Source organism: Camellia sinensis, chromosome 3, assembly GCF_055761805.1.
Source record: "Camellia sinensis isolate YWXY chromosome 3, ASM5576180v1, whole genome shotgun sequence".
NCBI lineage: Eukaryota > Viridiplantae > Streptophyta > Magnoliopsida > Ericales > Theaceae > Camellia > Camellia sinensis.
Genome location: NC_138963.1, coordinates 74253404 through 74272369, shown reverse-complemented (window position 1 = coordinate 74272369; position 18966 = coordinate 74253404). Strand labels below are relative to the sequence as shown.

At 39.6% G+C, this 18966-nt stretch overlaps 1 protein-coding gene across 1 annotated transcript in view; it reads right to left on the bottom strand.

Annotated features, from left to right (window-relative positions):
* The window catches only part of LOC114279394 (DEAD-box ATP-dependent RNA helicase 20), a 28654-nt gene extending 13677 nt beyond the window's left edge, over positions 1-14977 (bottom strand). Inside the window, exons 1-5 of the mRNA XM_028221623.2 lie at positions 14563-14977; positions 2300-2392; positions 2039-2203; positions 1809-1904; positions 798-872 (exon numbers count right to left, since the gene is read on the bottom strand). Of these exons, the coding sequence (XP_028077424.2) occupies positions 798-872; positions 1809-1904; positions 2039-2203; positions 2300-2392; positions 14563-14832 (699 nt within the window). The 5' untranslated portion in view covers positions 14833-14977. The remainder of the gene's footprint in view (positions 1-797; positions 873-1808; positions 1905-2038; positions 2204-2299; positions 2393-14562) is intronic.
* Positions 14978-18966: the final 3989 nt, after the last annotated feature.

Genomic DNA, 18966 nt, shown 5'->3' with positions numbered 1-18966 from the left:
ATCCAAACAAGATAGGTAAGAAACCACATTCTCTTCTATTTTATTCATTCAAGCATAATGGTGAGAAACCATAATCATTTCATTTCTTTTCTCATCTAAACGAGAAACCACAATCATTTATTTTCTCACCTCCTCTTGCGATCCAAACGGAGTGTTAGTACAGTATATTTTCATAAACCCATATATCCGTATATAGGTTTTGAACCTATGTTGACAACATGACTTCAGATTTATGATTTTCTCCTTGTGCTCAAGCAAAGAGTACATGGGTTGTTTTTATTGATTTCATGTTTTTATTTCTATTATTATATATTGTCAAGTAATATATATTTCATGTCATAACATAACTTCAAACAATTCCTCATTATTAGTAATGCATGTTTCTTAAATTGTCTAAACACTAATTTTATTGAAACCAATAGAAGCATGACAATCTAAATAAAACAAACAACTTGAAGTGACTAAGTAATTTCTATATTAAGTGAGTTAGCTAGTTGGCTGCATGATCGCATGGGCGAGGCTAGATCCATTGCCTACGGTGGCCCAGTTGTTGTGACCCAAATAAGAAAAATGTAAAAATTTTCTTGATTGTCCTTACAAGTCATGACTACATGACTGGAGCATCCTTCTCTATAGACTATAAGAAACCAAAAAATTAATGAAGCCACATAGCAATTAGTACAAAACATTTCCTAGAGGATTCCAACATCTATAAAACATAAACCATTTACTCCACATATATCATGACTCGAGAATTTCAACAACTACTAAAAATAAATCTATAACCAAATCTGCACCTGCTCAGCAATGTTTGTTCCACCCACAACTATTGCAGTTCTGAAGGACTCCAGAGATCTACTAAAAGCTTTGACCTACAAATGGAAATCAGGATTCAAATAAAATTCATGTCATGCTTGATTTAAGGAACCCCAAATATATGATCATACATGTCCTTATTCAGTCAGTAAACGTAGAGTTCAAATCAGTATAAAGAAAAAGTGTCAGTAATCAGTAATTTATAAGGAACATACACAACAATAGTGGACATAAAATACTCAATCCACAAAGCATAATCACACATAAAAGCACCTGGATTTTTATTTGTTTACTTCAGCAATGAAGAACAATGCTCATCATCACCGAGATTACCTTCTCAGACAAAATTGTTGAACAATTTTTTGTTTTAGGAGTGTTTGTCTTAGGATAACCCTTCATTCACTATGTAAGCCAAGTGCAAGTTTGGATTCTGTGCCAATGGATTTTTCGTTGTGTGTGATAAAATAACACCCGAAGGTTTTCAGTATACCAATGTATCCAAAATTATTTGTAAACTAATTTTCTAAAAGAGAACACAACAACCCTCCTTCCCAGTGAAAGTTATCTTACCCTGTACAAAAACAGAAAGGGCGTGTTTGGTGTATGATTATTGTTTTTTATTTATTTATTTTATTTTTATAATATGTATGATTGATATATGCAAAGTTGTCAAATCAAGATTTGAAAAAATTAGAAGAATGAAGTATGGAAAGAAAAACAAAAACAATAGAATATAATGAACCAAAGTCACAACATTCTATGATGCCTGAACAAAATTTCAAAAAGCAGCAATGAGAGCCAAAAGCAGGTAGAATTGGAATGTACATATTCCATATGTCAAAACCAAAAATTCGAACATCATACATTGTCACATAATCTTTTGGAAATTACATAAAAGTGCAATTGTCCTATGACAAGGCTAAAAGCCTAAAACAGACACGATGACAATGTCAATATTCAATATTCAGAAACTAGAGAAAATATTATCACACCTCTTTCTCTATTTGTTGGGCAAGTTCTCTCGTTGGAGCCAATACCAATGCCAAAGGCCCGTCACCACGGTGAATAGGAGGTTGAACTAAGCAATGCTGCAACAGAAGAGGAAAAAGTAACATCCTATAGTATAATATCACTAGTTGTGAACTAATTGTTCAAACCAATGGTTCTTTTTATTGAGAAGAAATATAAGGTCCATAAGCATATAAAAAATCATGCAAAAGACCTGTATCATCGGAATGGTGAATGCAGCAGTTTTTCCACTACCAGTTTCTGCACAACCCATAAGATCCCTTCCACTTAGAGCAACCGGCATGGCTTGAGCCTGAATAGAAGTGGGCGTACTGTATTCATGAAAGGCAATATCCTTCATGATGCTTGGGTGCAAGCACTGAAAACAAATACAGAATACACCATCAAAATCCATCTCGAACAAATTAATTTTCCAATTGAAAGTGGATGTCGTTTTTAAAACACATAAGATTACCATGTCTGTAAAGGATTCAATTGGTGCTGGTGCAGGAGAGGATTCTGAAGCTACATCAACATCAACGTTAAGCCGTAGCCGGACCTCTTCAATCTGCAGATAAATGTTAAAAGGTCAAGATAACTAATTCTAGTTAGCCAGTTGGATATTTTAAATGTCGATTATGACCAAAATGTCAGCACCCCGAAACTAAAAACAAAGTACACAAATTCATATACTACAATAGGACTAATACAAATTAGCTAAGTAGCACAAACAAAGACATGCAACACAATACCAACACGACACTGACATGCCGATTTTAAAAAAATGCAGGACACAACACGCTTGGGACACATTAAAGATTTGTAATTTTAAAATTTTGTTATACGTTATATATATGAATAATTTATTCAAAGATAATAAAACAAAATGTAACATAACACATTTTTTTATATTAAAAAACTATATATTTCATAAAATTAAACATCAAGATATCGATTACATAACAATTACATTCTAACCAATGCAAAACAACTATATAACATTGTATTACACGTAATGTATTTATCTTATAAATGTTTCTAAGCATATTTAGAATGCATAAGCAATATCATGAAGAACGGAAAACATTGTTATAATGAAGGAATTCATCATATGGGACATATTTGGAGGGTTCAAAAAGCGTCACCAAAGTGTTGCCACTGATATGAATTTGATTTTTTAATCAAAACATGTTGAAAAAGTGTTAGGACATGTTTTTAAGAGTGTCCAAAGAGTCACAACACGCTTCCTTCGTAGAAGTGTCCATGCTTCTTAGCAAGCTAGCAAATTCAATATTTTAAATGTTGACTTTGACCAAATATGAACTAGAAACAAAGTAGTAAAAATATTAGAGGATAATTGTGCGTACTGAATACCGCACTAGATGATTATGGATCGGAGCTCCGCACTTGATTGGACTATCCAGGAATCGAGACCCTATAGCAATAAGCACTGTTAGAGCTACTCGGCCGGGGTTGGCCGGATAACCCCTCCTGTGTGGGAGTGAGTGATCGAAGAAGATGAGAGGTACTCTCTAAGTGCAGAGAGTTGTGTGTTTAAGTGAATATGGTTTAGCTTAGATCAGCTACCTTCAGTGTGAAGTCAGTGTAGTTTACATAGAATTCCTTGCTTGTTGCCCAAGATGGTTTCATGGAGCTCTGGTGCTGCAAAGTTTCCTTTAGCATTGCTCAAGGTGGGGGACCATCTGGTAGTTAACAAGGGTGTAAATACTCATTACAACCATGCTTGTAACAAGTCACATTCCCTCGATCAACTGTTTCCATGATTCTAGGGGGAGGGGACCAGCTGAGGTGGCATCCTCCATGTGCATGCATTCACAGCTTCCACGTTTCTCTGTTGGGTTCTTTTAGCTCGGTACCGTCGTGCCTCGGCTCGGCCCCCTATGAGATTGCTTGTAGAGATGGGCTAGCCCAGTAGGATATCTTTGTATGGGCTCAGCCCCTTTTGGGCTCAGTCCAAGGATCAAATCCCGCAGCTCGGCCCAGCCCAGCATCGTGGCTGGACTGACCTTTCCACTACGGGTTAGGCCCAAGTGCTTGAGGACTTGGGTGGATTGTTGATGATGTAATTGGACTAATCTAACTGGCCCATTTGTTTATCCTGCTCCTCAGGACTTGAGTCTAATGGATTGGGCCAGCCCAAGACTTGGATCCGACTCATTTTATATTTAGTCCCTTTATTTGCTCCCTAGCTCGCGCTAAAGTTCCCCTTGGGGGGAGCTATTGCTCTGTACTCCAAGCGTCGCGTCGCTTCGGATCTGCCCTAGTTCGGCCTTGGTGACGGTTCAATCCTAACACACGCCCCCTGCATGTGTCCTTTCATGGTGACACGTGGCGGCGTGGTACTAGTGCACAGAGATAGTGCGCCAATTCCATACTGATGGTCGTGATTTATGTACCTTCACGTCGGCTGAGTGCAATAAATGCTCTAGGGTTATCAATCCAAACCCTTTCATCTATCTCTAAACTTTTAGAGAGTCCAGAACCCTCGCCGTCCCTTTGAGTTGGTCTCGACGGTGCTCTGCCCAGACGTTCCGTTGCCCTTCTCGTTCTCGTTTCAAGGTTCCCTATTTGTCGCTGCTATTTTAATCTCTTTAAGCTCCCCTGAAATTTATCTTTTCTTGTTCTTTTCTATCTTGATCGCCCTCTTTGGCCCTTGTGCCATTGTTTTCGGCGTCTGGTTCTATTCTTCGCTCAGTTTAAGTTTTGTCTTTGTCCTATTAGGTCTGGTTAATGGGGAAATTCCGGTCGTTAGTTGATACCCCTGAGGCAATGGCCATGTTTCACTGAGACTATGGTATCCCCGACGATGTGACCCTTTCGTTGGCGAAGGTTGACGCCAAGCGCATGGGCACCAGAAGTATCGTTGCTTTCCCAGTCGCAGCCATTGTTGAAGGAGGGATCCGATTTCCCCTTGATCCTTTGGAGCACCGCTTCCTGCACCAAGTTCAGCTTACCCCTATGCAGGTGTCAGTCAATTTTTTACGAGTTGTCTGTGGCATCTCCGCTCTTAACAGGCAGTTGGGTTTGAGCTTGGACATCTGGGACATTTTGGGTTGCTATACCCCTTCACACAACAAGGATCACAATACTTATTATCTCCGTGTTTGCTCGGCCGATTGTCATCTTGTAATTGGCTTACCTGATTCGGACAAACTTAATGACGATTTTCTACAAGTCGGTGGTAATTGGGAGTTTCCTGTTAGGACTGAGTTCCAATCTGAACGGATGTCCCAAAGGCCGCGTTTGTTTTGGGGTATGAGAGGGGGATTGGGATTAGAATAGTTGTGAGCCCTATTTAATGTATTGTTTGTTTACAGAGTTGAGGAAGGGACTGCTAAGCCAAAGGGCTTAGGATAGGCCTTGCAGATGGGATTCGGATGAGTCTCCAGGACTTGGTATTAGAAAAATAGTCCAGCGGACTAGAAATTTTTTTTTTTTTATTTTATTTTTTACATGTCAGGCATTTTTTTTTTTTGAACATTAATATTTAATTTTTTGTTAAGTAAAAATCATTATTTTATTTTTTTCTAAATTTTTTTTTATTTTATTTTTATTTTTTTTAAATTTTTTACACGTTGAGCATTTTTTTTTAAAACATTAATGTTTAATGTTTTTGTATTTCTTTTATTTGTTTTATTATTTTATATAAAAATAATTTAACAATCCCTACACCAATAACTATCATCAAAACAAATATAATTTTACTCAATCTCCTCACTATTAATCTCCTCACTATCAATCCCCTCCATTCTACTTCTGAAAACAAACGGGCCAAAAGGATGGCTACCCAGGTCTGAGTCCTTCCTCCTAGTATTTCTATGTTTTTTGCCTTGTTTTGAATGCCGAATGACTAACAGTGAATTTGTAAGCCGAGAAGAAGGGACGCAGGACTGCTGAGAGGGAGGTATTCCGTCTGAGCAAGGTTATTACCTTGGCTGAGAAGTCCAAAGAAGCTGCCATTGGGGTACAGGCCCAACTTAAAGGGAAGGTGGCAGAGCTGGAGGCTGTTATTGTGGTGATGGCCGCTAAACGTTCTGCTTTGGAGAGTAAGTATTGGCAGCAAGGTTGGGATGAAGCTAGGGCTGCTTACAAAGAAGAAGTGCTGGTGTTGCGGGACTAGCTTTTCTGAAGGGTTGGACAAGTGCTCTGGCCGCTGCTCAGATTCCTGAAGGGTCTCCTTTGTTTCAAGATGTTCCTGTTCCCTCAAGGTCCTTAGGTCCGAAGACTATTGCTACCCCTGCCATTCTTCCAGCTAAGACTTCCTCAGGAACTAATTCTGTAACCAAGACTCTGGAGAGCGATACTGCCAATGAGACAGTGAACGTTGAAGAGGTTGAAACCCTAGAAACTGAAGCTGTAGGAGATATGGTTAAGGAAACTTCTACTTCTCAAGAAGTTGGAGCTACCTCTACTTTTCCTTCCCAAGATGGCCCGGATAAGATTGTGGATGCTACTCTTGAAGTTCCTCTTGTTGAGGAAAGTTGAAGTTACTTTTGGGATGACTTGAAGTTTTTTGCTTTTTCTCTCTCCTTTGTTTTCATTTTTCTGCTATACTAGGGCTCGGTCTTCCTGATGAGTTGCCCCCTTAGGTTGGTCAAGACAATTTCTCATTCTTCTTGCTACTATTTCGTGGGGATAGCTGTGCCTTTGAAAGAATTTCACTTCTAACATTGCAGTCGGATATGTTTTGTTTTCATACTTGCATTTGTTCATACTATTTGCCCCTGACCGAGCACTATTAGGTCCAGGGGGCCGAATAGATGCTCGGTTTTCATGGTTGCACTGATTGTTGTAATTTGAATGAGAGTAACTTACTTACGTCCAAGTTGACTTTTAAGAAAAAACAATTGTTTGCCCGCACCTGGAGCTAAGTAAGATTGGTACTGAAGAACCCGCTCTCTGGGAGAACTGCTTAAGTTGATGTTGATGTTGATTGTATAATTGCCATTGAATGGGACAAATAGATGTAGAGGAAAGATGTCATACTCAGATCCAGGTTGGTGCCAAGAAAACAATTGTTTGCCCCTGCCTGGAGCTGAGTAAAACTATTGTTGAAAGTGTGATCGTTGAAGGGTTTACCCAAATCTGTGCCAACTTTCTTTGGAGTGTAGCAGTATTGGGGTGTTGATGTGATGATACTTAAGAAATTCTGTGATTGCCAAGAAAAAGAGTTAAAAAATTTGTTAGGGCAGTTTCCACCAAACAGTTCCATTTGGCTAAGGTCCATTTTGGTGGCCAAACATAACTCCACCAAGCAATCCCACTTGGCATGTCTGAGTGCAAATCAAAACTAAATTCCATTCAGTCGTGCCAAAACTTTTTCCGTGTGGTTAAAACCAAAGCTAAATCTGTTTGGTAAACACCAAAGCTAATTCCGTTTGGTAAACACCAAAGCTAATTCCGTTTGGTAGACACCAAAGCTAATTCTGTTTGGTGTAACACTAAAGCTAATTCCGTTTGGTAGACACCAAAACTAATTCCGTTTGGTAAACACCAAAGCTAATTTCGTTTATTTTGAAATATGCCCCTTGGGCTTAAGTTGAAAAGTCCAAGTTAAGTAATAACCTGTCCTGACCACAAAGCGTGTACAAGTACTTGGAAACAAAAGTTCAAAGAAATAGGGAGGCATTCTCATTAAGTGAAAGAAAGATGCTTTTACACTTGAGAGATAAATGTGAGGTTGAGTCTATTGATAGTATTTTTTGAGATTTGCTACATTCCAAGGCCGAGATATGGCTTTGCCCCTGATATCCTCCAAGTAGTATGCTCCGTTTCCAGTAACGATTGTAACCTCTTATGGACCTTCCCAGTTAGGTCCTAATTTTCATTCGCCAAGCACCCTTTTATGATCTATAACTTTTCTCAAAACCAGTTCTCCAGGTGCGAACTGCCTTGGGAAAACTTTTTGGTTAAAACTCTTGATGAGCTACTGCTGATATGCTACAAGTCTGATCAATGCTGCTTCTCTTTGGCCCTCTGTCATATCCAGTGCTTGTGCAATAGCTTCCTCATTACTTGCACTTTCAAACAGCTCCGATCGAAGGGTTGGGAGACCTACTTAGAGTGGGATAACAGCCTCCATTTCATAAGTTAGGGAGTACGGTGTTGAAATGGACCACGACGTTCCTCATGACAAACCACTTTATGTTTGCTTCTTTGATGCTTGCCAGTGCTTCAACTTCAACCCACTTGGTGAAATAATCAGTTGCAGCAATGAATAATAGTCTGTTCCCAGTGCCCCATGCCAAAGGTCCAACAATATCCAGGCCCCACTGGGCAAAGGGCCACGGGCTGGTAAGTGAAGTAAGAGTTTTGGCTGGTTGATGAATTAATGGGGCAAATATCTGACATTTGTCACACTTTTGAACGTACTGTTGTGCATCTTGCTGCATCCATGGCCATCAGTACTCGTAAGTGAGGGCTCGGTGCGCCAATGACCTTCCAGCAACGTGGTATCCACAAATCCCATTGTGAATTTCGTAAAGAACATTTTCGACTTGATTTGGATGCACACACAACAGACAAGGACCGAGATAGGAGCCTCGGTATAGCTTCCTAGATGGTGAGATCCAGAACCGAGCTAATCTACGTCGAATTTTGTTGACTTCCTTCTTGTCTTCGGGAAGAGTGCCAGATTTCAGAAAAACAAGTATTAGATCCATCCAGCTTAGCTCTAGGTTATTGCAGAGGACTGGAGATACAATGCTTGGTTCTGGCACAAACTCAACCCAAGCTTTTCTAGCATCTTTGGCATCTACTGATGAGCCGAGGCAGGCCAGAGCATCAGCGTGGCTGTTTCTGTCCCAACTGATTCGTTCCACTTGTATGGATTGAAATTTTTTAAGTAGATCCTTAGCCTTGTCTACATACATGGCCATTCTTTCGTCTCGTGTTTCATAGACCCAGTGAGTTGGTTAACAACCAATTGAGAATCGTTGAAAACTAGAAGTTGCTCTGCACTGAAGTGTTCGGCACTGCGTAAACCGGCTAACAGTGCTTCGTATTCCGTTTCATTGTTAGAAGCCTTCCAACCAAGCCTAAGAGCTTGCTCCCAGATAAATCATTCTGGTGATATAAGTACTACCCCTGCCCCCGAGCCTCGGTTATTGGATGATCCGTCGACGTAGAGCTACCAAATGTTACCAATAAAGAGTTTCCATGCTTTTGAAGCGCATTGCTTTCCTAGTTCGGTAATGCGTGGCACCTCTACCGAGCTAGAGTTTTCGTGCTCGGTGCTCTGGGCAGAAGCGAATTCGACGACGAAATCCGCCAAGACCTGGGCCTTGATTGTTGTTTTGGGTTGATATCGAATGTCAAACTCACCAAGTTCAACCGCCCATTTCGCTGTTCGGTCGAAGAAATCAGCTCGGCTGAAGACAAAACTAAGGGGGAATTCAGTGAGGACATTGATGGTGTGACCTTGAAAGTAATGTTGCAGCTTTCTTGAGGCGATGAGTAGTGCGTAAACTAGCTTCTCCAAGGGTAGGTATCATGTCTCACTGTCTCAGCATCTAGTAGAGTCTTGCTAATGTAGTATATTGGCCTCTATTCCTTTTCAACCTCTTGAATCAATATTGCACTTACGGCGTGATTTGAGACTGCAAGATGCAGTTACAGTTCTTTCCCCGATTCTGGAGTAGACAAGAGAGGTGGTGTACTGAGATAATTTTTGAGGCCTTGCAATGCTTCGGTACATTCAAGACCCCACTCGTATGTAGCCTTTTTCCTTAGTAGCTAAAAGAAGGGCTTCGTTCGATCTGGAGACTTGCTGATGAATCAATTCAGGGTGGCTGCCATTCTAGCCAGCTTCTGTAGCTCTTTAGCCTTTGTTGGCACTTCGAGCTCTTGTATTATTTTGATTTGATCCGAATTTGCCTTGTGTCCTCTGTGAGTCACCATGTACCCTAAGAACTTCCCTGTTCCTACCCCGAAAGCGCATTTCGAGGCATTAAGGCGAAGTTGATGGTTTTTCAGGATATTAAAAATTTCTCTCAGGTTTGTAAGGTGGTTTGTAGCGAGCTTGCATTTTACTACCATATCATCTATGTAAAGCTTCCATGGTTCTTCTGAGCTGATCCTTGAACATTCGAGTGATCATTCACTGGTAGGTTGCCCTGGCATTCTTGAGGCCGAATGGCATTACTTTGTAGCAATAAATGCCTTTTGGAGTAATAAATGTTGTTTTCTCTTGATCTGGGCCAAACTGTGGTATCTGGTAATAGCCGCTATAAGCGTCCAGAAAGCTCATACGCTCATGTCCCGCTGTTGAGTCTACCAGTTGATCAATGCGAGGCAAAGGAAAGCTATCCTTGGGACAAGCTCTGTTAAGGCAAGTGAAGTCAACATAGACTCCATTTTCCGTCATTCTTTTTTACTATAACTGTGATGGACAGCCATTGTGGGTACTAAACTTTTCGAATCGCCCTTGATGCTAGGAGCTTGTCGACCTCGACAATTACTGCTTTGGTGTGCTCAACCGAGGATCTTCGGCTTTTCTGCACAATGGGCTGAGCAGAAGGGATGATGTTGAGTTTATGGCAAGCAAAATCTGGACTCAACCCTGGAGTATCATATGCTGACCATGCAAATACCTTCATATTTTCCCTCAGCAAATCCAACAGCTGAAGTTTCTCATCAGCGCCTAGCGAGGTACCGATAAGGAAATACTTTTCTGGGTCATCTTCCTTTACTAGGACTTTCTCCAAATCCTCTATTATCTTTTCCACTGGGGTTCCTCCGACATCCTCAAAGACTGATTGTTCGGCTACTTCAACTGTATGTACCCGATTGCAGAGTTGTTTAGCCTTCATAGCTGCCATGAAGTAATGTTTTGATGCAACTTGATCCCTTGAGATCTGCTCTACTCCGTGTTCCGTTGGGAAGCGGATGAGCTGGTGGTAGGTTGAGGGGACTGCTTCCATTTGATGAATCCAAGGACGACCAAGTATGGCATTGTAAGGAGAAGGCGTATTAATAACTAGGAATTCTATCTGCAGGGTCTTTGTCCCAGCCACAACTGGCAACACTATCTTGCCAAGTGGCCATTCAGGCTGTGAATTAAACCCGACCAATGGAGTTGCCGCTGAGGTGAGGTTCTGCTCAGAGAGACCGAGCTTCCTGAAGAAGTTGTAATACAATATATTTGCTGCACTACCCTGATCTACCAGGACTTGTTTTACGTCAAATCGTTTCCCAATTTCCACAGTTATAATCAGTGCATCAATATATAGGTGTTGAATACCTTCTAAATCCTTTCTAGTAAATGAAACAGTGCACAATGAGGGCTTAGGTACTGTACATACCTTTTTCGGCGCGGCCCTACTGACATGACTTGTTGAATCTACACAGCTTTGGCAATTTCTTCTTGAAGTGCCTCCTCGTGCTCGCGGCTGGTTGTTCCATGGATTACATTTATTACCAACCGAGGAGGATGCTCAATGTTCAGTTCCGGTAGAGGGTTCCCTTGCTCGGTCACCACTTTATCCTGATCAATGTAGTCTTAGAGGTGTCCAGCAGCTACCAAGTCTTCCAGGTGTTGCTTCAATGCTTTGCAATTCTGAGTCATATACCCCCTATCTTGGTGATAGGTGCATCTGAGCTTCTGATTACGCCGAGCTGGATCTCCCAACATTTTTGGCGGCCAAGTAAAGAATGTCTCTCTCTTGATCTTTTCCCTAATGCAATAGATTGGTTCCTTGAATATTGTCACAACTGCTTCATGGGATTTAGACTTGTCTACTTCCTTCACTGTGAGTCCTCGGTGTTTCCCCCGATCCACTCTTTTTTTGTGCCAAGTTGTTTGTTCAGTTGATGCTACCTCGATGGGGATCTGATCATCTTTGAGGCGAGCGTACAACTCAATCCTGGCATGCAAGTCCTTCAGTGCTGTGGCTGGGCGCTTGGTAAGTGACTGTCTTAGCTTACTTTCCGGACACAGACCGTGTTTAAAAGACATTACAGCCATCTGTTCACTACAAACGTTTTCTTCCAGATTATTATACTCTTCCCAATACCTTCTAGCATAATTATGCAGCATGTCCTCCTGTTCCTTTCGGAGACCGAACAGTGTATCTGGCTCTTTTGGGATCTTAGTGTTGGAGATGAATCTGGCCATGAACTCTTCATAGAGCTGCTTCCAGTCGTAAATCGATCCAGTGGAGAGACGATCGAACCATCGAAGTCCAGATTCTCCCAAGCTGGACAGAAAGACTTTGCACATCAGTGCCTCGTCTCGGCTCCATAAGGACATCATCTGCCGATAATGGTTGATATGTGTCTGTGGGTCTGATTTCCCATCGTATGACGTGAATTTTGGTGGAGTAAATTTCTTGGGAGGTCTCATCGCTTCGATTTCTGGGGAGAATGGAGAGGAGACGAGCCGATCCAATGCTTGGTGCTCTCTCTAATGGATAGTACGGTCAAGATCTCACCATTGCTCATTTTATCTGTTGCCAATCAACCAAGTACAGAGATCCTGAGGAGGATATTCTGTCTGCTGGCTAGCTGTTTTTTGCCTTTTAACCCTTCTCCGGCGTGAACCACGGGTGTGGCTGCTCGCTCCCGCACTTTGTACCCAGATTGGCTGGCTTTGCTATCTAGATTCATTTCTGGGAACCTTCTTCACTGGTGGTTCACGAGATGGGCTCCTCTGTCGCAAGCGAGAGGGCTCTGCGTCAGTCCTCTTCTCTGTTGGGTCGCCCATCACCCTTTTGAGTTGTGCTTTCAGTTCCTGTATCTTCATTCCCATGCAATCAATGATTCGATCCTTGTAATCCTTCTCTAGTAGAAAATGACGAGAAAAACCTCTAGCGAAGAGCAGTCAATGCTCAACAGATTCCGGAGTCCGGTATTTGTTTTCAATCTGTTCTTCCAGGACTATCGGGAGTGCCAAGCCTTTATCCTTTGTCTTCTCTGTTTGTGGGGTCAATGCCGAAGGCGGGATGTCCTCAATCCCCATCACCGAAATCAAGTGCAGAACTCAAAGACAAAACAGTCCACGTTCACCACACCAGTTGCGCGTACTGAATACCGCACTAGATGATTGTGGATTGGAGCTCCGCACTTGATTGGACTATCCAGAAATCGAGACCTTACAACAATAAGCACCGTTAGAGCTACCCGGCCGGGGTTGGCCGGATGGCCCCTCTAGTGTGGGAGTGAGTGATCGGAGAAGATGAGAGGTACTCTCTAGGTGTAGAGAATTGTGTTTAAGTGAATATGGTTTAGCTTAGATCAATTAACTTCAGTGTGAAGTCAGTGTAGTTTATATAGAATTCCTTGTTCGTTGCCCAAGATGGTTTCATGGAGTTCTGGTACTGCAAAGTTTCCTTTAGCATTGCTTAAGGTGGGGAACCATCTGGTAGTTAATAAGGGATGTAAATACTCATTGTAACCATGCTTATAACAGGTCACATTCCCTCAATCAACTGTTTTCGTGATTCTAGGGGGAAGGGACCAGTTGAGGTGGCATCCACCATGTGCATGTACTCACAGTTTCTACGTTTCTCTGTTGGGTTCTTTTAGCGTGGTACCGTCGTGCCTCAACTTGGCCCCTTATGAGATTACTTGTAGAGATGGGCTGGCCCAGTAGGATATCTTTGTATAGGCTTGGCCTCTTTTAGGCTCGGCCCAAGGATCAGATCCCGCAGCTCGGCCCAACCCAACATCGTGGCTAGACTAACCTTTCCACTACGGGTTAGGCCCAAGTGCTTGAGGACTTGGGTGGATTGTTGATGATGTAATTGGGCTAATCTGACTAGCCCACTTGTTTATCCTGCTCCTCCGGACTTGAGTCTAATGGATTGGGCCGGCCCAAGGCTTGGATCCGACCTATTTTATATTTAGTCCCTTCAATAATGTTTTGTTTTGGTGGTTACCCTACCGATTTCATCACTTTTTTTGAAGATTCCCCTAATGACTCTACAGAAGCAAACAGCAATTAAAGTACTACTACAAATATAAAAAGCACTGAACTTTAATGCTAAAGTCATAAAGAAAACAACTCGTTTGGGAAATAACTTTTTTAGCTTAAAAGTCAAAAAGTTACTAAAAAAATAAAAAAGCCAACAACCTATACCAAAAAGTCAAAAATTCTCTTTTCTCCCTACATTTTGCACATTTTTTCGTAAAAAATTAAAAAGTCATCTCAAACATTATAATTTTTTTAACATCATATTTTATTCAAAAAGTTAGTAAAAAAAGCCTCTTCTCAAACGAGGCTACAAAAAAGCTATACTTGCTTGAGAACACATATCATGCATGATACTCATTATCTCCTTCAAACCGAAATTTATACTCATTTTATATCACATTTTCTACAATCAAAAACAATACAGCATCATCAACTTTCTCTTGGATCCAAATGCTAGACAGTGATGCAAAAAAATCCATATCTATGTGCAATTGGTTGTGAACAATTCTGTTAGAGAAGATTATAATAGAAACAAAAGAACACTGTAAAGATTCTAATATCGATTTATCACAATCTTCGACGCTTTCAATTCGCTTTTACTACATATTCCACAGTAATCAAAACGGAGAATGAAGTGCCTGAAAACCCTAAGAAACAATTAAAGCACAGGAGGCGCAATTTCATTGAACAGAACACTAAAACAACAGAATCTTCTCGAGTTGAAGACCAAGCACCGATTCAACCAAAACCTTGGAGGAACAAAATCCTTGAAGAGAAACGAAAGAATTACTAAAAAAGAATGGAACCTGTTCAGGAGTGAGACGGAGAACGCGTTCGGAGGGCTTCCAGTGGGGGAGGACGTGGTCGGGAACGGAGCTCCGGCGAGCTGCATTGGAGAAGGAGGAGGTTAAGTAGTTGTTGACGTTGCCGTTGGCGGTGGAGGAATGAGAGTTGAACTTGTGATAATGATCAGTAGTAGTAGGTGTAGTAGTAGAAGGTTCTAGGGTTGTAGTTGAAGAGGTTGTGGTGGTTTTGGTGGCGATCGAGTTCCTCAGATGCGGAGGCACATAAGACATTGTAGAGAGAGAGAGAGAGAGAGAGAGAGAGAGCGCGTTTGTGTGAAGTGATGAGGTATGGAGAAGAAAGGGGAGGGGGATTGGATGCGTAGCAATTGGGGAATCAGGGGATAAATGCCACACTAGTTGAAACTTGTGGCTTCGTTTGGCGTGTTAATTTGGGTTAAAATCATTTCAAAAAATAAAATAAATTGAAAAATTAATAAAATAAAGTATTATATTAAATTATAATTATTTTAATGATAATAATACATATCATTAAAAGTGATGTTCTAAAATATCACTAGTGAGTTGACACACAAAAAAAAAAAAAAAAGACAAAGCAACGCTGTGACAGTGGATGGAGCCCACTGCCACATTATTAGTGCTTAGTGATCTTAAATATATATTTTTTTTATAATTTCAAATTAAAATAATTAAAAAATTAACTTATTCCACGAATGAAAGCTATACATGAGGGTACGTATTATATACTATTGTATGATATAGATGCAATAGTGAAAAATTATTTAGGCTAAGTTTGGCAACTCAAAAATAATTCATCTTTTTATTTTTTTATTTTTTTCTATTACATCATTTCTCTACTTTTTTACACATCTTTTCGTAAAAAGACAAAAAATACACTTATTTAGGTCATCACAAACAACCCTTTAATAATTTTGAAATATCACGCAATCACATTACAAGTTTATCACCGATTACTTAGCCTTTGTATTATTTCCATATTCTAACATAAATTATAAACTCCTATCTCTATTTACCAATTAAAATCTCATAAAACTTCACATAATCATACTTTGAAAATACTAAATAATGACGCTGCAATGGTACTAATCGTACAATCATCTCTCGAGTTATCTTCCAATCCACTCCTCCTTGCAATGAGTCTGTGGGCCCGTTCCCAAATTCTGTTGGCGCGGTGCTAGATCGACCAAGTTTTATTACCTCAATTTTGTTTAAATGATATGAATTTAGTGATGCGACGATAAGATGAAATTATTTTAATAATAATTATTATTATTTTATTTATTTATTTTAATGATATTAAGGTCTTATTTGGGGTGTCTTAAAAAAGTCAAAAAGTCACTATATTTAAGTCACATCACTTCTCTATCTTATCACTTCAAACCCAACCCATATACAACCCATATTTCATAAAAATTCAAAAAGTGCATTTATTTATATCATCCCAAACCACCCCTAAATCTAATTATTGTTGATAATATATGATTTTTTGTCATATTTTATCAATTTTTTGGGGTAAATTTTATATTTTTAGCAGCACTAGTATTTAGTTGATTTTGTAAAAAACTACGACATCGTTGATAATTTGCTATTAAATCATCTCCAACGGTTCAGTATTTTTTTCATCAAATCTAAGTAAAAAAATGACGATTTCCTCAATCTGATATAATTTGTTCCAACGAGTGTATTGTAACTTGTATCAAAAGGGCAAGGACGTCTGGCAAGACGACCAACCGGTCAACCGGACAAGGTACTGAAATTTTTTCCCCCCCTCCATGAGCAAGCTCTCATCACTGCTTCATATGTGTGTAGCAATATTTTGGATTTTGGTAGAAATGATAAATAAATTAGATAAATAATAACAATTAGAGGGGAATAAATAAATTGGATTTCGTATCCAGGCTTCTTTGCAGGAAGAGGGAATGATTTCTTTCCGAAGCTTATGAATGATGTTCCTGTGTTTGACTCTCCAATTATTTTAAGCATGTCCTTCAAAATGCCGGAGTTTGCTGCTTTTGGAGGTGAAAGAACGAGGAAGAAAGCAAGCAAGAAACAGAGTGGGGAAAAGATTAAAAAAAAGATACAAAGGTGGTCGACCTCTTAGTGTAAAATTTTTACAAAATTTTGCTTGAAGTGATCATCCGGTAGGACATTCGGTCGGTCGTCCGGTAGGCCCACACCCAACGGCTATACATAGTAAATTGGTGAAAGGAGCTAGAGATCTTTAGTTTGGTGAAAAGTTTGGGGCGTTCTCAATTTGATACTGTTTTGGTGAAACTGTTGGAGCACAAAAAGTAGAATTTTTTCACCAAATTTGAATTTGATGATGGATTTGATGAATGGTTGGAGATGGTCTTAGTACTACTATTTGATTACGATTTAACAACAGATTTTAAATATAAAAATGGTGATGAACACTTATATAAATAAATAATAATGATAAAAAACTGGTTATTTCTTATAATAATTTTAAGATATTTTGATTTTAGGCTCACTATACTTCCAAAATAAGAATACTATATAAAGATTTTGACCATTACCTAAACGTAGTCAACATAGGGCTTTGGCGTTGGCAAGTTTTTAGTTTATAGAGGTAGTGGCTAACCTCAACCTTTCCTTCCTTAGCAGGCTCAGTACTGATATGTTTCTTTTCTTACCTTAGATCGTAACTTTAGAGGTTATGTTCTTTGGTGATGTAGGAGACCTAAGATTAATAATTTGTCATATGAAACAACACACTCTTTTTTTTATAAAAAAAATAAAATAAATAAATAAATATTTATTGAACAAAAAATTTACAAGGCAATGGGTATTTGTAAATTGTTAGAATGACAGAGTATTGTTTGTTCTAAGAAAGCTTGAGATCCCAATTTTTTTCTTAAGCCTCATTTGGCAACTTTCTGTTTTAGTCAAAAAGTCAAAAAATCACTATAAATTGTCATATTACTCTTTCTATTTTTCTGCACATCTTTTTATAAAAAGTCAAAAAGTTACTGGTCTGTTCCAAACGAGTTTCAAGTATACTCCAGTTAATCTATGCCTCATTTTGCTCTCTCTTAAGGCCTTTATGACCCCATTTAGTAAAGCTGTGAGAAAGTGATTATAGATTATGACTTAAAGGATTATATATTATAACTTTAAACATATGCTGTTAACATATTTGGTACAACTGTGAGATTATGGATTTAATTAGCAAAGTAGTGTTTGGTTGAATAAGCTGTAAAATAGTTTTTTGCTATGTAATGTCCCTTTTGCCCTTTTTTTCTTTTTCTTCATTTTATTTTATTTTCTCTTCTTTCTTTTTCTTTTTTCTTTTTTCTTTTTTTCCTTCTCTTAATTGTTTTTTATTCTCTTGTTTCTTGTTATTCTCTTCTTACATATTAATTATATTCATGTATTTATGTTAATTGTGATTTCATTAATTAGTATCAAGTAATACTAAAATTATTAATTAGTATCAATTAATATAATATTTTTTTTCATTAAACAATCAAATTTTTTTCATTACAAAACCCTACTCGCCGGCCCCTTTTTTCTCCTCCATCCGTACGGCGTCGGCCTACCTTCTTCTCCTCCTCCTTCTCCTCTGTTTCAGATCGGCGACCAGTCGGTTCTACAAAACCCTAGCTGCCGGTCTGCAAAACCCTTATTCTCCTTCTCCTTTTCATCCCAATCGTGAAGCTCTTGTTCGCGAAACCCTAGCCGGCGTCTGAAACGACGTTGATGTGACAACGTTGATGTGCGAGTCGTCGATGCAGATGCGGGAGGCGGCAGAGAGAGAGCGAACACCAGAGATGATTTCTGATTTCAAATCGCGATGGAAAGAGAGAAGGGGAGAGAGAGAGAGAGCTCATTCGTGAAACCCTAGCCGCCAGCGTTGATGCGCAATGGAGAAAAAGAGAGAAAGGGAGGGAGTGAGAGCTCTGGTTCGTGTGTGTGTGTGTGTGAGAGAGAGAGAGAGAGTTGAGAACAGTGTTAAGGAGCCAGAAATCGCCCTTGTCGGAAATTGCCCCTCGTCGAAAATTGCTTTTGTCTCTCTCTCTCTCTCTCAAGTGAACAGTGCTGAGAACGAGGCTTATATAGTGGGTTTTTGGTAATAGTTGAAATATCTAAGGGGCATTTAAGTCATTACATGCCTCAACAAACAGCTACGCGCATAATCAGTTTTCAAAAGCACTTGGGAACCAGCTTAATAGATTATTACTGAAATGACTTAAGTTAACCTATAATCCATCCCTCATAATTTTTACCAAACACTCCAAAATGACTTATTTTAAGCTATAAGTTGATTTAAGCTGCAAATAAGTTTTACCAAACACCCCCTATATAGGTACTTGTGAACCTCATGTCTAAACTTCAACCTCATCTACAAATATAAAATATTTTACA